General features: G+C 40.7%; 1 protein-coding gene across 12 annotated transcripts in view; it reads left to right on the top strand.

Annotated features, from left to right (window-relative positions):
* Positions 1-19,334, top strand: part of LOC134620332 (NLR family CARD domain-containing protein 3-like) — a 38,108-nt gene extending 18,774 nt beyond the window's left edge. For all 12 annotated transcript variants that reach the window (XM_063466460.1, XM_063466459.1, XM_063466454.1 and 9 more), the window contains 6 exons: positions 1,026-1,233; positions 1,383-3,183; positions 8,499-8,672; positions 12,645-12,818; positions 17,863-17,909; positions 18,085-19,334. In XM_063466460.1, the coding sequence (XP_063322530.1) occupies positions 1,026-1,233; positions 1,383-3,183; positions 8,499-8,672; positions 12,645-12,818; positions 17,863-17,909; positions 18,085-18,653 (2,973 nt within the window). In that variant the 3' untranslated portion in view covers positions 18,654-19,334. The remainder of the gene's footprint in view (positions 1-1,025; positions 1,234-1,382; positions 3,184-8,498; positions 8,673-12,644; positions 12,819-17,862; positions 17,910-18,084) is intronic.
* The last annotated feature ends 391 nt before the right edge of the window (positions 19,335-19,725 follow it).

Below are 19,725 nucleotides of genomic sequence, written 5' to 3'. Positions count from 1 at the left end.
CATTAAGCTACTCACCCAGAGAAGAATGGCTGTTTCTGCCATCATCATCCGTCATCATTTCTGCTACACTGGCAGGTAGCAGAAGGTTCTTGTGGGATGTTGCTAACTCCGGGTCCGATAACAGGCACCACACCCGCAGTAGATGTGCTCGGTGTGAGGTCTTGCAGCAAGCTATCAAATACGGTGCATTTCTCGGCTTTTAAAAAAACGCTATGTGTCGCCAGGTGTTTCATCAGATTCGAGGTGTTACCTCCTTTGCACAGTATCACCTTAAAGCACTTGTTGCAGGCTGCTGAGTTTGCATCTTTTGCTGTGAAGTACAACCAGACTTTTGAACGCTTCCACTTGGGCATTTTTAATCTTTAGCTCTGCTCTAAAAGAATGTACACCTGGGCCCGCCTACTATCCTTGGAAAGGTAAAATGATTGGCTAGAATCCAAGTGTATGACATCTCACCGAAATGTGCGCTGCTTTTCGGTCTGGTTACTACCGTTTATGTCAGAACCATAATGGCACCAGATATTAGTACCCATCCCTATGAGAGATGGCATCCAACTTCACACTTTGAAGCTGGGATATAGAAATATGACTAATTTTTCTGTTAGGGCCCTTTATTTTTTTTTTTTCTTTGGTTAGTTGTCAGTATTGCATGTTGTTTCTAGTTCTTGCACTGCAGTGATCTAATGGAGTAATGGGAAAAATGCAGCAGAGGTGAACCAACACACAACCATGACAACATATGGATATCATAAACCATCCCTTAATTGTGTTGCTATAAGCTCAGGCTGAAAGGGGATTTCCTGTGATGCACTGAGCTTTTGTTCTTCACTGCCTTCTTTTTAATCCACAGGTGTTTCTCTACCTATGTCATCTCATTTAACTTAATTTAATCCTTTAATCTTTCCTGTTTGTGTTTTATGTGATTTGATGCTCCTGGGTCTCTATGGGTTGTCTCTCTTCTCTTTCCCTTCACACTGATTGAGGTTGCAGAGTGACTGGATGATTCATGTAGCATTCTGTTCTAGCCTCTGGAGGAAAACATCATCACCTTTGTGAAGAACGAGCTGGGGAAGATCCAGAAGGTTCTGAGTCCAGATTATACGGAAGCCTTAGAGAGTCAGAGGGAGGATGAAGATGATGAGCAGAAGTCGAGCAGAAAGGCATTTGTTGAGATCACAATGTACTTCCTGAGGAAAATGAAACATAAGAAGCTGGCTGATCATCTACAGAGCCGTAAGAAGATTCCTCTATTTAAGAGTGTGTGTGTGTGTGTGTGTGTGTGTGTGTGTGTGTGTGTGTGTGTGTGTGTGTGTGTGTGTGTGTGTGTGTGTGTGTGTGTGTGTGTGTATTTTTTTTTCTTTTTAATCTATTGTTTCTTTCAGGAACTTGCACTAGGGATTACAAGTGGAGCCAGCATGAAATTAAATCTAATCTGCAGAAGAAGTTCCAGTGTGTGTTTGAGGGGATCGCTAAAGCAGGAAACCCAACCCTTCTGAATGAGATCTACACAGAGCTCTACATCACAGAGGGAGGGACTGCAGAGGTCAATGATGAACATGAGGTCAGACAGATTGAAACAGCATCCAGGAAACCAGACAGACCAGAAACAACAGTCAGACAAGAGGACATCTTTAAAGCCTCATCTGGAAGAGTTGTACCAATCAGAACAGTGCTGACAAAGGGTGTGGCTGGCATTGGGAAAACAGTCTTAACACAGAAATACACCCTCGACTGGGCTGAAGGCAAAACCAACCAGGACATCCAGTTCATATTTCCATTCACTTTCAGAGAGCTGAATGTGCTGAAAGAGGAAAAGTTTAGCTTGGTGGAACTTGTTCATCACTTCTTTACTGAAACCAAAGAAGCAGGAATTTGGAGGTTTGAGGACTACCAGGTTGTGTTCATCTTTGATGGTTTGGATGAGTGTCGACTTCCTTTGGACTTCAACAACACAGCAACCCTGACTGATATTACAGAGTACACTTCAGTAAATGTTCTGCTTGCAAATCTCATCAGGGGGAACCTTTTTTCCTCTGCTCGCATCTGGATAACCACACGACCTGCAGCAGCCCATCTCATCCCTCCACAGTGTGTTGATATGGTGACAGATGTCAGGGGGTTCACTGATCAACAGAAGGAGGAGTACTTTAAGAAGAGATTTAGAGATAGGAAGCAGAGAAAAAGGATCATCTCCCACATCAAGACATCACGAAGTCTCCACATCATGTGCCACATCCCAGTCTTCTGCTGGATCACTGCTACAGTTCTGGAGGATGTGCTGAAAACCGGAGAGGGAGGACGGTTGCCCAAGACCCTGACTGAGATGTACATCCACTTCCTGGTGGTTCAGGCCAAAGTGAAGAAGGTCAAGTATGATGGAGGAGCTGCGACAGATCCACACTGGACTCCAGAGAGCAGGAAGATGATTGATTCTCTGGGAAAACTGGCTTTTGATCAGCTGCAGAAAGGAAACCTGATCTTCTATAAATCAGACCTGACAGAGTGTGGCATCGATATCAAAGCAGCCTCAGTGTACTCAGGAGTGTTCACACAAGTATTTAAAGAGGAAAGAGGGCTGTATCAAGACAAGGTGTTTTGCTTCATTCATTTAAGTGTTCAGGAGTTTCTGGCTGCTCTTCATGTCCATCTGACCTTCATCAACTCTGGAGTAAATCTGCTGGAAAAACAACAAACAACCTCCCAGAAGTCTGAAACAAGCGAGCCTACATTCTTCTACCAGAGTGCTGTGGACAAGGCCTTACAGAGTCCAAATGGACACCTGGACTTGTTCCTGCGCTTCCTCGTGGGTTTTTCACTCCAGACCAACCAAAGTCTCCTGCGAGGCCTGCTGATACAGAAAGAAAACAGCTCACAGACCAATCAGGAAACAGTTCAGTACATCAAGAAGATGATCAATGAGAATCTGTCTGCAGAGAAAAGCATCAATCTGTTCCACTGTCTGAATGAACTGAATGATAGTTCTCTAGTGGAGGAGATCCAACAGTCCCTGAGTTCAGGACTTCTCTCCACAGATGAGCTGTCTCCTGCTCAGTGGTCAGCTCTGGTCTTCATCTTACTGTCATCAGAAAAAGATCTGGATGAATTTGATTTAAAGAAATTCTCAGCCTCTGAGGAGGCTCTTCTAAGGCTGCTGCCAGTGGTCAAAGCCTCCAACAAAGCTGTGTAAGTAAATATCCTCTTTTTATTTCTAAAATGTTAAAGCTATTTAAGAAGAAAGTCATGCAAATCAAAATCTAATCCTTTTAAAAATCTCAAATTTTTGAATATAATGATGTAATCACAGTCAAGTAAGTTTTAGTTCTAGTGTTTCATAACAGTAGAAAGTGCAAGTACTCCATATGACCCACCCAGGCTGATGAACAAAATCATATTTGTTTTTCTATTTAAAGGTTCCTGTTGTTGGATCTAAGAAAAAAAATGTACTGATTCATGGAAAAAAAAAATCTATTTATCCAGCTACTCATTATACAATACATTCATTTTGTCCCTGTCATCAAGAAATTTTATCAATAGTGCTCCTGGAGAAGTATTTTTTATCTTTCTCCAGACCAATTTGGTACACTTCCTTCAGATTAGTTCAGTTGTCAAGACCAAGCACCTCCATAAGCCATTTTACCAAAATAAGAATAGGTCTGAACACTCAGCCCCCTGTGCCTCAGGTTTTAAATTCACACACTTGACTTTAAGACATTCATGTAGTTTAACTTTATTGGTTTGTGTCTTCTGTCTTCATGAGTAGACACAGCTGGATATCATCTGCATAACAATGAAAATGTATCTTATGTTTTGTTTTTAATAATACTGCCGAAGGAAGGCATGGATAATGTAAATAGAACTGATCCCGGCACAGAACATGTGGAACTCAATGTGAAGAAGACTCCCAATTCACTTTAACAAATCTGAGTTTATTAGATAGATGTGATTTAAACCCCTTCAGCGCAGCACCGTCCAATACCTATGGCATATTCTAATTTCTATAGTGAAATATCACAGCACTGGGGTCGAACACGACAAGAATAAAGATGAGTCTACTGTCAGAGTTCATAAAAGACCATTTGTAATCTTTAGACAAACCATTCTTATAAAGATGATCAGTTTAACTGCTCTTTTAAATATAAACGAAAGGTTCGAGATTATCCCAGAATTAGCCTAGACAGGTGGGACGAGTAAAAGGTTTTTCAGCAATGGTTCAGTTGTGGAAATCTTAAAGGCCTCTGGTACATTATACATCGATGCAGGTTAATTGATCATTTTTAAGATTTAACCATTAATTAATGGTTAAATTTTGTCGAGTCTTTTAGGAATGGTGTCTATGTACATCTTGATGGCAGTTGGTATGTGATTATATTATACCAAGAAAATTCAGTCATACAATAACAATATTTGCCTACGTTTCACCCAACTCAACAGCTGAATTGTAACGCGAAGTCCACCCTGAAACTGTTGCGAGGATACAGACTAAACATAATATCACAGACTTCAACCATGTTTCCCTCTCGTCCCACCTGATTGGATACACATCATTTGTTGACTGTCCTACACGAAAAAATAAAACCCTTAATCTGCAGTATGCCAATGTCAATAAAGCTGACAAAGTTACTACCTTGCCGCCACTTTGTAGAACAGAGTACATCAACTTCTGTGGAGACACAATTGTACCAACAAAGAGTGTATGCTGTTTCCACAACAACAAACCGTGGAACACAAGTAACATATAGACAAATCCTCAACCAGAAAAGGTCACTTTTAGAGATGGTGACAAAGATTGGTTCAAACAGGTGCAACATCAGCTGATGAAGAGATTAAAAATAGCAAAAGTGGAATACAAAAAAACATTGAATGAAATCTACAATACAGCAGCATCCGTGAGGTGTGGAGAGGATTTTATATCACCTCTGACCCCGTGGCCACACCTACTTCCACTGCTTCTCCTCAGCCAGCTTCTCCTAATTGTCCTCCACAAGTGTGCTTCTCCACCACAGCTTCCCCTACTCGCATCTTGCATCTCCCATGTGGCAGCTACTTCCTCTCTCACACCTATACCTCCAACCTGGTCTATCACAGAAACAGCATTGAGATTGGAGATAGTATTCCTATCCTCTGGCAAGGCTGCTGGCCCAGATGGTTTGTGTCCAAGGCTGCTTAAGGACTGTGTTGCCCAACTATGTCAGCTTCTCCACATGATCTTTAACCTGAGTATATAGCTGGGGACTACTGCTGGCACTATGGAAAACAGTATTACATACACATACATGTTTTGCCAGTACCAAAAATAAAGTATCCAGATACACTAAACGACTACAGACCAGTGGCCCTTAAATCACATAGAATGAAAACCTTCTACACCAGGGTTCGGCAACCTTTCTGATGATGAGTGCCATCTAAAACGTCCTCAGAAGTCAGTGTGCCATATGATTGCATTAGCAATAAATTTAGTAACGCTCTATACTACCAGTTACACACTATATAGACCAACTTTATAGAATTATATTTGTTCGCAGATGTTGGCAGCTATCAGAGAATAGGTATCAGCTATTTTGAAACAAAAAAAAGACACTTTTTATCCATAACAAGAACTTCATAACAGCAAATGAACTGTACAACAGAAAATGCAAATGCTATTTATGGTCTCCTCGCAACAATGATAAGAAAAATAAACTGGGCCAATATGCCATGTTTGTTAATATAGAGATACACATGTTAATGTGATCTCTGGTCTCCCACTCAGAGACACAGGTCTCCGAGTGTCCAGTGTTCAGACGGCTACCTGAGGACTCTCTTTGTGTGAGAGAAAATCTGCTCACACAGATATGTAGAGCCAAATACTATCAATGAGGCCTCTGTAATGTTCTGAACACAGTTAAACTTGTCAGGTAGTGATGTCCAGCTGGTGAAAATGCAAGCTCCATGAACACGCACGGCTATGGATTCCAGCTGCGTTCGTAGTTCTGCAAACTTTGATGCCCACAGAGTGTGAGTTCTGTCTCGAGTCTACGGATGTATCTGTGTATTTCCGTGGTGTTGATGCTGCGCTGAACGAACAGCTCCTGAAGCATTTGAAGTGTCGGAATATTGAAATTTTTTTAGCCAATTACAAGTTGAATCTAGTAGTTGGGGTTGTTAGCTAAGATACCGTCATTAAGAAGCGGCACAACTAATGTGTCTATGCGAGTTAATTTGCGATGTGCACTGCTGGCCTGGCCATTTATTTTTTTTAATGCACCTTCTCAGATTAATTCACTGCGTGTCGTGCCCAGGGCTGGACTGGGACAAAAAATCAGCTGGGGCATTTTGACTAGAGACTGGCCCACCAGGTATTATAGGAAAAGCCATAAAACCTTTGAATGATAACAAACGCTGTTGTGACAGTGATGTACACTGTCTTGTTGGTATATGTATGATTTTTATACATTTTACATCAGATAAAAACTTTGGTTGTAAGAGTCAGATAATTATTTATTAAAAGCTAGATATTAAATGAGAATAAGAAAGAAAAGTATTTCTTTGTGCCCCCCTTTTCCCTGTTAATGCCCTACCTGGCCCCCTGGCAAAACTTTGCTAGACCCGCCCCTGCACAGTTACCAGCTGTCAGCTACTTAGGAAAGGATCCTGGTGTTATTTGTCTCTCAGAAACAGTTCATAACTTCCCTTCAACTCATTCATGTCACCTAAAAGGTAAACCTGTTTCTCCATCACCTGTTCAGCTCTGATGATTCAGTAAGGACATCTCCTGGTTTCATCTTCATGTTTCCCTCTCACCATATATCCAAACCTATATCATGGCCAGCAGCTTACAGCTGTGGCTCCAGCAAACATCAGCTGATACTAGAAAGTAATATTAAATAAATTCTAACAACAGCTGATCAAGCTTAAACATGCTGCTGTTGTTTAATGCAACCTCCGCTGGTTTCCTGTTTCTGGCGCAAAGTGGGCGATAAACAAACAAGTAGCCTCAGCTTTGGGGAAGTAGCAACAGGAGAGGGAGGGGGAGAGAATGAGAGAAGAAGAAACAGCTGCAGCGTAAAGACGCAGAATAACTCCAGCTTTGTGTCTTTTTCCATTCTAGCTGAAGTACAGGACAAAGTGCGTTCCTTTTCACCTCAATACGAAACATGTAATATTTTCTCTGAATACGAGACGATTCCGTTTTTTACCGGATGGTAACTCTAATAACTAACCTTATGAATGAAATAAAGTTCACTATCAGTAACATCATAGCACCCGCCCAGCCGTTAGCTGTATAGAAACTCCGTCATGCTAGCTAGTACGCAGTACGAGTTGTTGTAACTGACTGTAAAAAGTCAGCACAACGAAAGTAAACTACACCTAAACTTGGTTTATATCTGACCCAGATAGACTGCAGGTTATAACTTCTTACTTGAAGTTCAGTTCATCTGACACTCGGACCGGCGACCGCCTTGGGTCTCTCCTCCTCCTGCCTCCCCTTTCCCTCATCCACCTGCAAGCCTCTGTGAACGCTCCGCCACAGCCACCACCAAACAACTGAGTTATTTTTACACATCGGCCAGCATCTGGCCAATCCCCACCACCTTTCATTGTTTAAACCGTTACAAAAACAACAACAACAACAAGAAACATCGGCCCATTAAAACGAAAAATCACCATCACCGGTATGCCCGATGGCCAATCCAGCTATGGTCGTGCCATCAGTTAACCCTTCTCGTACCAGCTGTGGCACGCGTGCCCAGGGTTGCTGACCCCTGTTCTACACTGACTGAGACTGATGTCAAAGTCAAACTTAATCTCAGAGAGTGTGCGTATAAACAACACAATGAAGTGAATGATGCTCTTCACTTACATGCTTCACCTCTACATGCACACATCCACACCCTTTCTCCATTCCTTTCCACATTTCCAGCAGACTTGAAATACAGTGGCATTTTCATTTGAGTCCTGCCACATGCAGAAATGTATGGCATGTATGAGGAATGGACAGGAGACTGAATATAGGAATATTGTATAAATCTTTAGCGATTGGAGTCAGTTGGGGACCTTGGTCTTTGTCTGTGTTGGTTTTCCTAGTGGTGCAGGAGTTGGTGACCATTGTGTTGCTCTGTCCTGTTTTGTCCACAGCTCTGAAATTGCTATGTTATACATGTACTCATGTGAATAATAAGAATAATAATGAATAAAATAAATAAATAAACATGTGCCTTTAATACATTTAGATGTCTTTAACAGTGCATTAAAAGCATGATTCTGAGTTGAAAAGCTGATTTTTTTTTTTAAATTAATTTATTTGGGTTTTTTTTTTAAGAAAAAGAAAGGGGGGAAAAAGCAACTTTGTTTTATTGAGCTTTTTATTGAGCTTGTTTAACTTTGCTCAAGGCTTGAATTTAAAGGTTTTTGGTTAACCACGAATTTTAGAGCACAACAACACACACACACACACACATGAAAGGGAGAGAGCAATTCTTGCCATATTTTAATGGTAAAAGTGATTTTTCTTTTTTCAGACTGAGTGGCTGTAACCTCTTGGAAAGAAGCTGTGAAGTTATGTCCTCAGTTCTCAACTTCCACTCCTCTACTCTGAAAGAGCTGGACCTGAGTAACAATGACCTACAGGATTCAGGAATGAAGCTTCTGTCTGCAGGACTGGATAGTTCTCAATGTACACTAGAAACCCTCAGGTCAGAATTCAGAATTTTTCACGGATTGTTTATAATGTTACTTTGATTGTTTCACAGCTAACCCTTATAGAATTGTTTAGTGACCTATTGGCAGTTAAAGTTACATTTGGTGTTTTTGTCATTCTTTTCACTGCTTTTTGTTAACAGAGCAAGGAATTTTCAATATAGCATTTCTAAATATACTAGTGTTAAAAGCACAAATTATTTATATTTGAACATACTATTATTTCAGAAAAAAATTATTATCTTCAACATTATTTCCCCCAAAAGAAATCAGTGTAGACTTGAGGAAAAATGATTGATGTTTACAAATCAGGAGATGTATATACAAAGTTATCACAGCATTTCAAAGTCTCAAGAACTGAGACCACATGCTAGACCATAACAGATTTTGCTCTGTGTTAGTATAAGGAGGGTGAAGAATTCTTCTGCGACTTTTAATCACCATCTAAACAGCCTCAGCTTTGGGGTGTTTTGTCGAATTCAGCTCCAGGTGAACACACCTGGTTAAATTCTTTCCATTCCTCATTCGCCTTTTGTTTATGAAGGCATCTTTCAAAACTGAACTAAACACTGAATCTAATATAATATGGCCAGTAAGAGAAGAAATTTTAGAATGATGATCCAGATTTCATTATGCATATAAAAATTTTAAAAAATAAATAAATAATTCTCTTCTCGCCCCTGCGGGCATTCTATCCTTCAAGCTTGGGTCCTCTATCAGAGGCCTGCAGCTTGAGGGTCCTGTGCAATATCTTTGCTAATTCTAGGACTGTACTCTTCTGGACAGAGATCTTGGATGTTGATACTTAGATCTGCTTGAACCACTTGCCTAGCTTCGGGGGTCACTGCACTAGGTGCTCAAATTACCACTGGGACCACTATTGCCTTCACCCTCCACATCTTCATGAGCTCTTCTCTGAGCCCTTAGTACATTTCAAGCTTCTTCAGGAACTCATCAGGAACTCAGTGGGGATGTGGCATACAACACTAGAGGCCAACTTCAAGCCCATAGCACAAGTGACCATCAAGTGCAGGATCTCCCAAGGAGATGCTCTGTCCCCACTGTTGTTCTGCGTAGGCCTGAACCCCCTTAGTGAGCTCATTATCAAGACTGGCTACGGACCCCGACTACGGAATGGAGCAGTTGTCAGCTACCTCCTGTACATGGATGACATCAAGCTGTATACCAAGAGTGAATGAGACATCAGGTAATCAGAACTCAGGGGATCCAACTACCAGAAGGCAACATCACAGGCAATGAGGAGAGCTACATGTACCTGCGAATCCCACAGGCAAATGGGAACCATGAAGAGGCCGCTAGGAAAGCTGCAGTGACCAAGTACCTGCAGAGGGTCAGGCAAGTCTTGAGGAGCCAGCTGAACGGTAAGAACAAAATTCAGGATACCTATGCCCTGCCCGTGATCAGGTATCCTGCTAGGATAATAAGCTGGCAAAAGGAGGAGATACAAGCCACTGACATCAAGACAAGGAAGCTCCATCAACCATGCATGGAGGGTTTCACCCCAAGTCCAGCACCCTGAGGGTGTATGCTAAGCAGAACCCGGGAGGCCGGGGACTAGTGAGTGTCAGCACCACAGTCTAGGATGAGACAGTGAACATACATGAATACATCAGGAAGATGGCCCCAACCAACTGCATGCTCAGTGAATACCTCAGGCAGCAAAAACCCAAGAAGGAAGAGGAGCAAGAGGAGGAGCACTCATTGAAGAACAGGCACTGTATGTATCACCGGCAGATGAGGAATCGGCTGACATCCAGAAATTCTACTAGTGGCTGGATTGAAAGACAGCACGGAAGTACTAATCATGGCAGCACAAAACAAGCTCTCAGAACAATCCATAGAGGCTGGGGTCTACCCGCACCATACAAGACCCTCAGTGCAGGCTGTGTAAAAATGCCCCTAAGACTATCCACCGCATAACAGCTGCACAACATCTGAGATCTCTGTCCAGAAAAGCACAGTTCTAGGAACAGCAAAGATGCTGTGCAGGACACTCAAGCTACCAGACTTCTGGTAGGGTACCCTAGATTGAAAGATAAAGACCCCCGCAACTCAGTATAGTACAGTATAATACTACTCCATTCAACAAGCAACCTCTAACCCTGTAAGATTGTTTTAAATAGTCTGGTCAAAAAGTTCACTGCTCTGTCTCCTAGATATCGCCATACTGATACGAGTATGTCATCTGGACTGCCTTTAATCCTCTTTCTAGCTGCCATCACTTCTACCTTACTAATCCTCTGCACTACCTGAGTCTAAACTAGATCAAGATACAAATCTTTTTTTCATCCTTCCTCACACATACACGTCTTTCCCTTTGCTTTTGCTATTTTTCTTTTTGCTGCACACCTTCCTGTACCTTTTGTCTTTCTTAATTTCTATAACTAGCCCCCTTTTCCTTTGTTAACCTCTTTCTTTCAATATTTGTGTGTATATTGTAATTCCATTATAAAGTAGAGATGGCACGATACCACTTTTTTATGTTCGATACAATAACGATATCATAAATTTGGCTATCTGCCGATACCGATATAAATCCGATATAGTCTATTTTACAATCAATAAAACAGTTTTTTTTAAATAGCTTGCTGCATTTTGTATAAGTTCATACCCAAATTTAAAAAGACAAAACACTAAAGCTATTCTATTACACTCGTATGCAAAAAATACACTACACCCAAAATATTTCGCAGTTCAGCAATACTGATCTTTTTATTTAAACCTTTAGCAGAACTTTAAATCTAAGTATTTAAAGTAATATTCAAAATGTAATTTAAAATGCAATTTTATGCAGATTTCAAAAACTCTTCTGAAAGAAAGAGTTCTGAAAAAAAGAAGTGCAATATCAGCACAAAATAATGTTTATAATTCACAACTTAAAAAAAAAAACCCAAGTTGTAGAATGGACCCTTTTATACTTAAAGTTTAACATAAATAGACATCCAGAGTGTAAAGCAGTACAAATCAATGCAAACACAGCTTCATGACATCTTTTATCAAGATGAATGTCAGTGTAAGCTGCTTCTATCACATTTAACCTTAAATTGAATTTAAGGTTAAATGTGAAAAAATTTTTTCAAACCAAGAATCTGTTTAACCTGCAACACTGTTCTTTTCAAAGTAAAACTTGAGTCTATCCATTGTATAGTCAGACTTAACAATCACAACGCACAGATGTCTCAGCTCCACATATCGGTTGTTAAGCTTAACATGGGAATGCTTCACAAACATTCAGAGATGAACTTACACACTTGCTTTACTTCTCTGGGATAGCTTTCTGAAATGCCGGTTTGAAAGCATGTAGTGAGGTTGCAAATGCTTTCATTGTGAAGTAACTCCACACCGCCAACAGGTCTCGCACGCAACAGCCGCTCTATCATGTGACAAATACTGCTCCGACATGCTAAGGTCACTGCCTGGGTTACGCTATGTGGCAAGTTTTGTGAGGTGCTTTTGTGATATTTAATGGATTGGGTTACATTTTTTATTTCTCTCCCATAGCCGATCCAGTAATTTAGGTCAGTATCGGACCGATACTGATACTGTATATCAGATCGGTCCATCCCTATTATAAAGCCTTCTTGTCTTATTTCTTCTGTCCAGAGGATACGCCAACCACCTTCTTCTGAGTTTCCTTCACAGCATCAGCTGTGCTTTTATAGTTATCTGGTAACTCTTTCCTACCACCCATAGCCTGACTCATTTCCTCCCCTGAATCCTTTCCAACATTCTTTCTTCTTTAACTTTCACCATTTAATCCTTGCCTTAGCATTCCTTTTCTTTTTGTCCTTAATGGCCAACAACACAACAGCCTACGTGTTATTGTATTAAAAAAACAGTAATTAAAGTATAATTGTTGTTATTATAATAATATTAATAATAATAATAATAATTGTTATTATTCAGTGAAGTGTTTACAGACGTTTTGCTGTTTTGTGTGTCTGTAGTGTGTCAGGCTGTCTTATCACAGAGGAAGGCTGTACTTCACTAGCTTCAGCTCTCAGCTCCAACCCCTCCCATCTGAGAGAGCTCGACCTGAGCTACAACCATCCAGGAGACTCAGGAATGAAGCTGCTGTCGAGTGGGCTGAAGGATCCACGCTGGAGACTGGACACTCTCAGGTATGGAGTGAATGTCTGATAGAGGAGGAAGATCTAGAAACATTTTTTGTAGATGACACAGACACACAGCTTTGATACCGACTTTACAAATGAAAAAATGAATGCGAGAGTCAAACAGCTGGTTCAGGTGCAGGAGTGGAGGAGTCCGAAAGAAAATGAGTGAGTTTTCACTGAACCTGTTTCTGGAACAGGACCCAATTCATACACATTAATGTAAAGCCTAAATCTTTTAAAGGCATCATGCAGTTTATCTTCTCACCACCAGTAGGGAAGAAAATCACCCCCAAATGACCCAAACTACTTCACAGTTATGTCCATGACATGTTGATTATCTTGGAAGTCTGCTGACCGTCATCATTTATCTGTTTTTAAGCATCGCCGGTGTTTTTCTAGTTAGAGCAATGACATTATATACAGGGTGGGCCATTTATATGGATACACCGTAATAAAATGGGAGTGGTTGGTGATATTAAAGTCCTGTTTGTGGCACATTAGTATATGTGAGGGGGCAAACTCCTCAAGATGGGTGGTGACCATGGTGGCCATTTAGAAGTCGGCCATCTTGGATACAACCTTTGTTTTTTCAATAGGAAGAGGGCCATGTGACACATCAAACTTATTGGTAATGTCACAAGAAAAACAATGGTGTGCTTGGTTTCAACGTAACTTTATTCTTTCATGAGTTATTTACAAGTTTCTGACCACTTATAAAATGTGTTCAATGTGCTGCCCATTGTGTTGGATTGTCAATGCAGCCCTCTTCTCCCACTCTTCACACACTGATAGCAACACCGCAGGACAAATGCCAGCACAGGCATCCAGTATCCGTAGTTTCACGTGCTGCACATCTCGTGTCTTCACACCATAGACAATTGCCTTCAGATGACCCCAAAGATAAAAGTCTAAGGGGGTCAGATCGGGAGACCTTGGGGGCCATTCAACTGGCCCACAACGACCAATCCACTTTCCAGGAAACTGTTCATCTAGGAATGCTCGGACGTGGCACCCATAATGTGGTGGTGCACCATCTTGCTGGAAAAACTCAGGGAACGTGCCAGCTTCAGTGCATAAAGAGGGAAACACATCATCATGTAGCAATTTCAAATATCCAGTGGCCTTGAGGTTACCATTGATGAAGAATGGACCCACTATCGTTGTACCCCATATACCACACCAAACCATCACTTTTGTTGGTCCAACAGTCTTGGAGGAATCCTTCCAATGTGGGTTAGTGTCAGACCAATAGCAGTGGTTTTGTTTGTTAACTTCACCATTCACATAGAAGTTTGCCTCATCACTGAACAAAATCTTCTGCGTGAACTGAGGGTCCTGTTCCAATTTTTGTTTTGCCCATTCTGCAAATTCTGTGCGCCGATCTGGGTCATCCTCATTGAGATCCTGCAGTAGCTGGAGTTTGTAAGGGTGCCATTTGTGAGTAGCTAATATCCGCCGAAGGGATGTTCGACTAATGCCACTCTCCAGTGACATGCGGCGAGTGCTACGCCATGGGCTCTTGCTGAATGAAGCTAGGACAGCCACTGATGTTTCTTCATTAGTGACAGTTTTCTTGCGTCCACATTTTGGCAAATCCAACACTGAACCAGTTTCACGAAACTTAGCAAGCAGTTTGCTAACTGTAGCATGGGAGATGGGTGGTCTCGTAGGGTGTCTTGCATTGAAATCTGCTGCAATGACCCGGTTACTGCGTTCACCAGGTATCAACACAATTTCGATCCGCTCCTCACGTGTTAACCTCTTCGGCATGTTAATGGCTGTGAACAAAGAGAAACTTGTAAATAACTCATGAAAGAATAAAGTTATGTTGAAACCAAGCACACCATTGTTTTTCTTGTGACATTACCAATAAGTTTGATGTGTCACATGGCCCTCTTCCTGTTGAAAAAACAAAAGTTGTATCTAAATGGTCACCACCCATCTTGAGGAGTTTGCCCCCTCACATATACTAATGTGCCACAAACAGGACTTTAATATCACCAACCATTCCCATTTTATCACGGTGTATCCATATAAATGGCCCACCCTGTAGAGCAATGACTGATCCTTTAATCAGCTGTCATTCTTCACTTTCATAGATGAGTTGAAATGTTCCTAAACCTGCTTCCTGGAACAAATTCAAGCATTTGTATTTGTCTTTTGTTAATTCCAGAGCCTTTTAGAAGTAAGAGGAAAAATAGGGGTTCAGAATGCGCCATCGCCACATGATATATGCAGATTTCAAATAGGTCATGACGTGCTTCATGAGCAGTTTGAAAGGGTGATAGATCTGTGTAAATAAATTAATTTATCTACAATAGTTTTCATACTACACAGATCTTAATGTAGTTAAATTTGTATAGTTTCCCTTCTTTTTAATATAGTTAATGATTAGTATTAATAGCAGCCTTACCTGCATTCTTGGCACATTTTAAGCTTAGCTTAGTATTTAAGCTTAGTATTAGCACAGTCAGAACTTCTGGTGCTTCTAAGGATTTTACAGTTATCCCACTTTTTGTTCTCATCAAAACATGTTGATTGAGAAGGTTTATGTTTGCTTTATTTACTGTCTCACTGTGGTTCCTCCTCTGGTTCCATCGTGGGGAAACGGTGTAATTTGAATTTAAAATATTTTTAATGTTATTTTTATCCATGGAGTGAAATTAAAGAATTTTCACTGGGAGCAGAAAGATCTAGACCAGCAGTTCACTGCAGTCAAACCAGCTTCCATGTAATTTTGTTTTCTGTACATACTAGGCATTATGTAAACTCAGAACTCAAACAAAAATAAGCATCTTCTGGTGGATATGATTTCCACATTAGCAAGTCATTTAATCTGTAATCAGTGAGTTAATAGATCATGATGTGTAAATACTAATATACAACTACACAAACAACTGAACACGTTCAAAGTTCAAAATTAAATAAATATTAAAATATGAAACTGCTCTGGCTAAATGAATGGTACAACACAGAAAAGCTACCTCATCAGGTTAGGACTCCACGTCTATTTACAGGCCAGTAAATATGGACGAAATGTAATAAGAGAACTTACAGAGGGAAAAAGTGTGAAACGCATGAAGAAAGGAAGGTGCAAAAAGACATGCAAATTTGCGACACCAGCTAAAATCGAAATTTATCAATAATAACAAAGCAGTCCTACCACTTAATGCAAATTAATATCATCTGGTTCAGTCCCAACTAATGGCCTATAAAATGGCGTCTCATTACTAAGGTGTCACAAAAGAAACATCTTATGATGGGTAAAACCTCTCTCAAGACCTTTACAATCTTATTGTTGCAAAGTATACTGATGGCATTGGTTACAGAAGAATTTCTAAAATGCTGGAGCAATGTTGGGGCCATAAATCCAGAAGTGGAAAGAACATCATTTCACTAGAAACTGACTATGAACAGGTGGCTCCCCACAAAATTTCAGACAGAGTGGGGAAAAAAAATGATCAGAATAGTTGACCAAGAGCCAAGGACCTGGAGAGCTACAGAAAGACTTCGAATTAGAACGTTCAGTTGTTTCACAGAAAACAATAACCAATGCACTCATCATCACTTAAGAAAAATGATGATCCAATTGGCTGTCCATAAAGACACCGGAAGATCCTTGACCCAAATTAAGGCAGTTGGTGCCGGGTGCAGCCCCACAACCATCAGACGGCATCTGAGACTGAAGGGCTTCAAAAACAGAAAACGTCTTCAAAGGCTTCGTTTCCTTCAACGCCACAGAACTGACCATTTGGACTTTGCAAGAGGGCACTAAACATGGGACATTGAAAGGTGGAAAAAAGTTTTATTCTCTGATGAGAAAAAATTTATCTTGACCTGATGGTTTCCAACATAACTGGCATGATTAACAGATCCCACCTGAGATGTTTTCTACACGCCACAGCGAAGGGGGCGCCAATGGTCTGAGGTGCTTTTTTTTTTTTTTTTTTTTTTTTTGTCTTGAGTGAAACAATGGAGCTTCAGGAGGTGCAGGGGCATCAAACAGCCGCTGGCTATGTCCAGATGTTGCAGAGAGCATCCCTCATGACTGAGGGCCCTCGTCTGTGTGTTAATGACTGGGTTTTTCAACAGGACAGCGCTACATTACACAATGCCTGCAGGACAAGGTTCTTCTTCCAGGAGAATAACATCACTCTTTTGGACTACCCTGTGTATTCCCCTGATCTAAATCCAACTGAAAACCTTTCGGGATTAATGGCAAGGGAATTTTATTTTTTTTTTAAAAAAGGACAACAGTTCCAGGCAGTAGATGCCCTTTGTGCGGCCGTCTTCACCACTGGAAGAAGTGTTCCCACTCACCTTATGGAAACTCAAGCATGCCGCAATAAATTTTTGAAGTGATCAACAATAACAGTGGAGCCACTCATTACTGAGTTCATGTTTGGAACTTTGATTTCTGTTTTGGAGGGGGGGGGGCGTTACGGGTTTTTTGGAGGTGTGGTCCTAAACTTTTGATCAGCTATAAAACAGCTTATTTCAGTTTTTTTTTTCTTTCAATAAATTGCATGCAAAAATTGTTTTGTTTCACTCCCATTTCTTCTTGTTGTGTGTTGAAGCTCTGCTTGGAACCTTATTGAGATCCAACCATGCAAAATAAGACTTTTTTTTTACCATTTTCAAGTGGTCTTAAAGTTTTGATTGGAATGTATTTTCCAGATGCATTGTAGTGACTGTTGTTACTCAACTGTAAAAGGCCTGTTAAACACTATGAATTAAATCAGATTAAAGTTCATGAATCAGAGCAAAGGCAGGGAGGTGTCCTTTCCAGCTAAACAGAAGAGGAATATAAAGATAATGAAGGTCACAGTCTGAATCAGTCATATTTCATTCAATACAGTGGTGCACTAACAGATTCAGGATCAGTCCAAATCATCAGGTATTTGATCCAGGTATGGATTGAAGTGTATTTGTGAAAATGTTGGACTTTTTCCTTTATCAGTGTCTAACAGTACGTGGATGAGAGTTATGTAATATCCATGTGTGCATGCTAAAAGAGACTGTGCTGGACTGACCCCCCTCCTCCTTTCAGGGTGGAGCCTGCTGGAGTCCAATGGTTGACACCAGGTCTGAGGAAGTGTAAGTGTTTTTTTTAATGTGATTCATGAAAACAAAGCAGCACACATTCAACCTCTTCAAACTGTCACATCACTCATTCACATCTCTGATGTCAGGAGTCATCATCAAAGTGTCAATCAATGAACAGATGATGGATCAATAACTGCAACTGGATTGTGTTTGTTCTCTCCATCAGATTCCTGTCAACTCACAATCGACACAAACACAGTCAACAGAAAACTCCAACTGTCTGACAACTACAGGAAGGTGACAGGTGTGGACGAAGTTCATTCATATCCGGATCATCCAGACAGATTTGATATCCGCCCAGAGTTGCTGTGTAAAAATGGTTTGACTGGTCGCTGTTACTGGGAGGTCGACTGGAGAGGAAACGTTCATATATCAGTGAGCTACAGAGGAATTGGAAGGAAAGGAGACAGTACAGATTGTTTGTTTGGATTTAATGATCAGTCCTGGAGTCTGAGGTGCTCTGATGATGGTCCTCGTCATATCTGGCATAATAACAAATCAAAGTCCATCTCCTCCTCCCCTTCCGTCTCTAACAGAGTAGCAGTGTATGTGGACTGGCCTGCTGGCACTCTGTCCTACTACATAGTCTCCTCTCACACTCTGATCCACCTCCACACCTTCAACACCACATTCACTGAACCTCTTTATCCTGGTTTTTATGTCTGGCCTGGTGCTTCAGTGTCTCTTTGCCAAGTTGAGTGTAAAGAGTGTCCTCCTGTTAGAGAAACACTCTGACTGTTGAACAGATATTTCAGTCTGTACATGTCTCTCTTTTACTCAGAAACATGTTTTCAGATTCACGGATTCAATCAGTTGATGTTTTAAACTCTTCTAAATGATTCCTTGTAAACTTTTTCCTCTTCAGTCCTTTAAAGATGGAAGCTACGATTATTCCAGGATCCACATGTTGTTTTTCTGTCTTTATCAACTCAAAGCTTTACAGTGAATATTAGTCTGTTTGTTTCTGAAGCTTAGTTTACAACCAGCTCCTCTGCATTTTCAACAAGTCTGAGCTCATGAAAATGAATCCAAATGTTTGATTTCTCTTTCTTAGTGTGATTTTTTTTTTTTTTTTTTTTTTTTTTTTTGTAATAAAACATTGCATCAAAAACGATGAGGAATTGATGACAGACGGTTTTTTCCCATAAAGGAAAGTTTCCCCTCTAAAGAGCCTTTTAAGCTACCTTCTGCCTTCTGGAGTACAGATCACTGAGTTTACCAGGCGATGTTTGATGTAATTCCTATTTTTGCTGACTTCATTAATCTCTATCATATGTTGCTGTTTGTATTTGAATCCAAGCTTTTTGAAAATACCAGTTTATGGTGGTCTCTATTGCAGCAACAGCGGAACAGAGTGGTTTGAAGGGTACAGTCCCAGATATGATTAAACATTCCTGTAGTGGGTCTTACTTACTTTTGTGCTGACGATTCATTTTACACTATGTAAGAATTCAAAGATCTAAATTTGAATTGAATTTATTCTGCTGTTTTGACAGGCGGCCATACTGAGACCTGGAACACCATCTAGTTTTCACTGAAAGACGAAAAGGTTCAGACAGTTTACAGTTTAATCACATGAGTTTAGTTCGATTGCATTGATTTAAACCCTGACACATTTGATTTATCAGAATGAAATACTGAGACCGAATCATTTTGACGCTAATAGCCCCTTGTCAATTACCTAGTCGGATTGACTCGGCACAGTCGCCACAATTTTCACAGTTTTCCATTAGGTCATTGTACCTTGTGAAAGATCCACAACAGACCCGTCCACATACTCCTGCTTTTGAGCATATTTTAGTAGCTA

The sequence above is a fragment of the Pelmatolapia mariae genome, linkage group LG23 (genome assembly GCF_036321145.2).
Source record: "Pelmatolapia mariae isolate MD_Pm_ZW linkage group LG23, Pm_UMD_F_2, whole genome shotgun sequence".
In the NCBI taxonomy this organism is placed as follows: Eukaryota; Metazoa; Chordata; class Actinopteri; order Cichliformes; family Cichlidae; genus Pelmatolapia; species Pelmatolapia mariae.
Note: the sequence above shows the minus strand (reverse complement) of the source record. Positions and strands in the feature narration are given on the sequence as shown.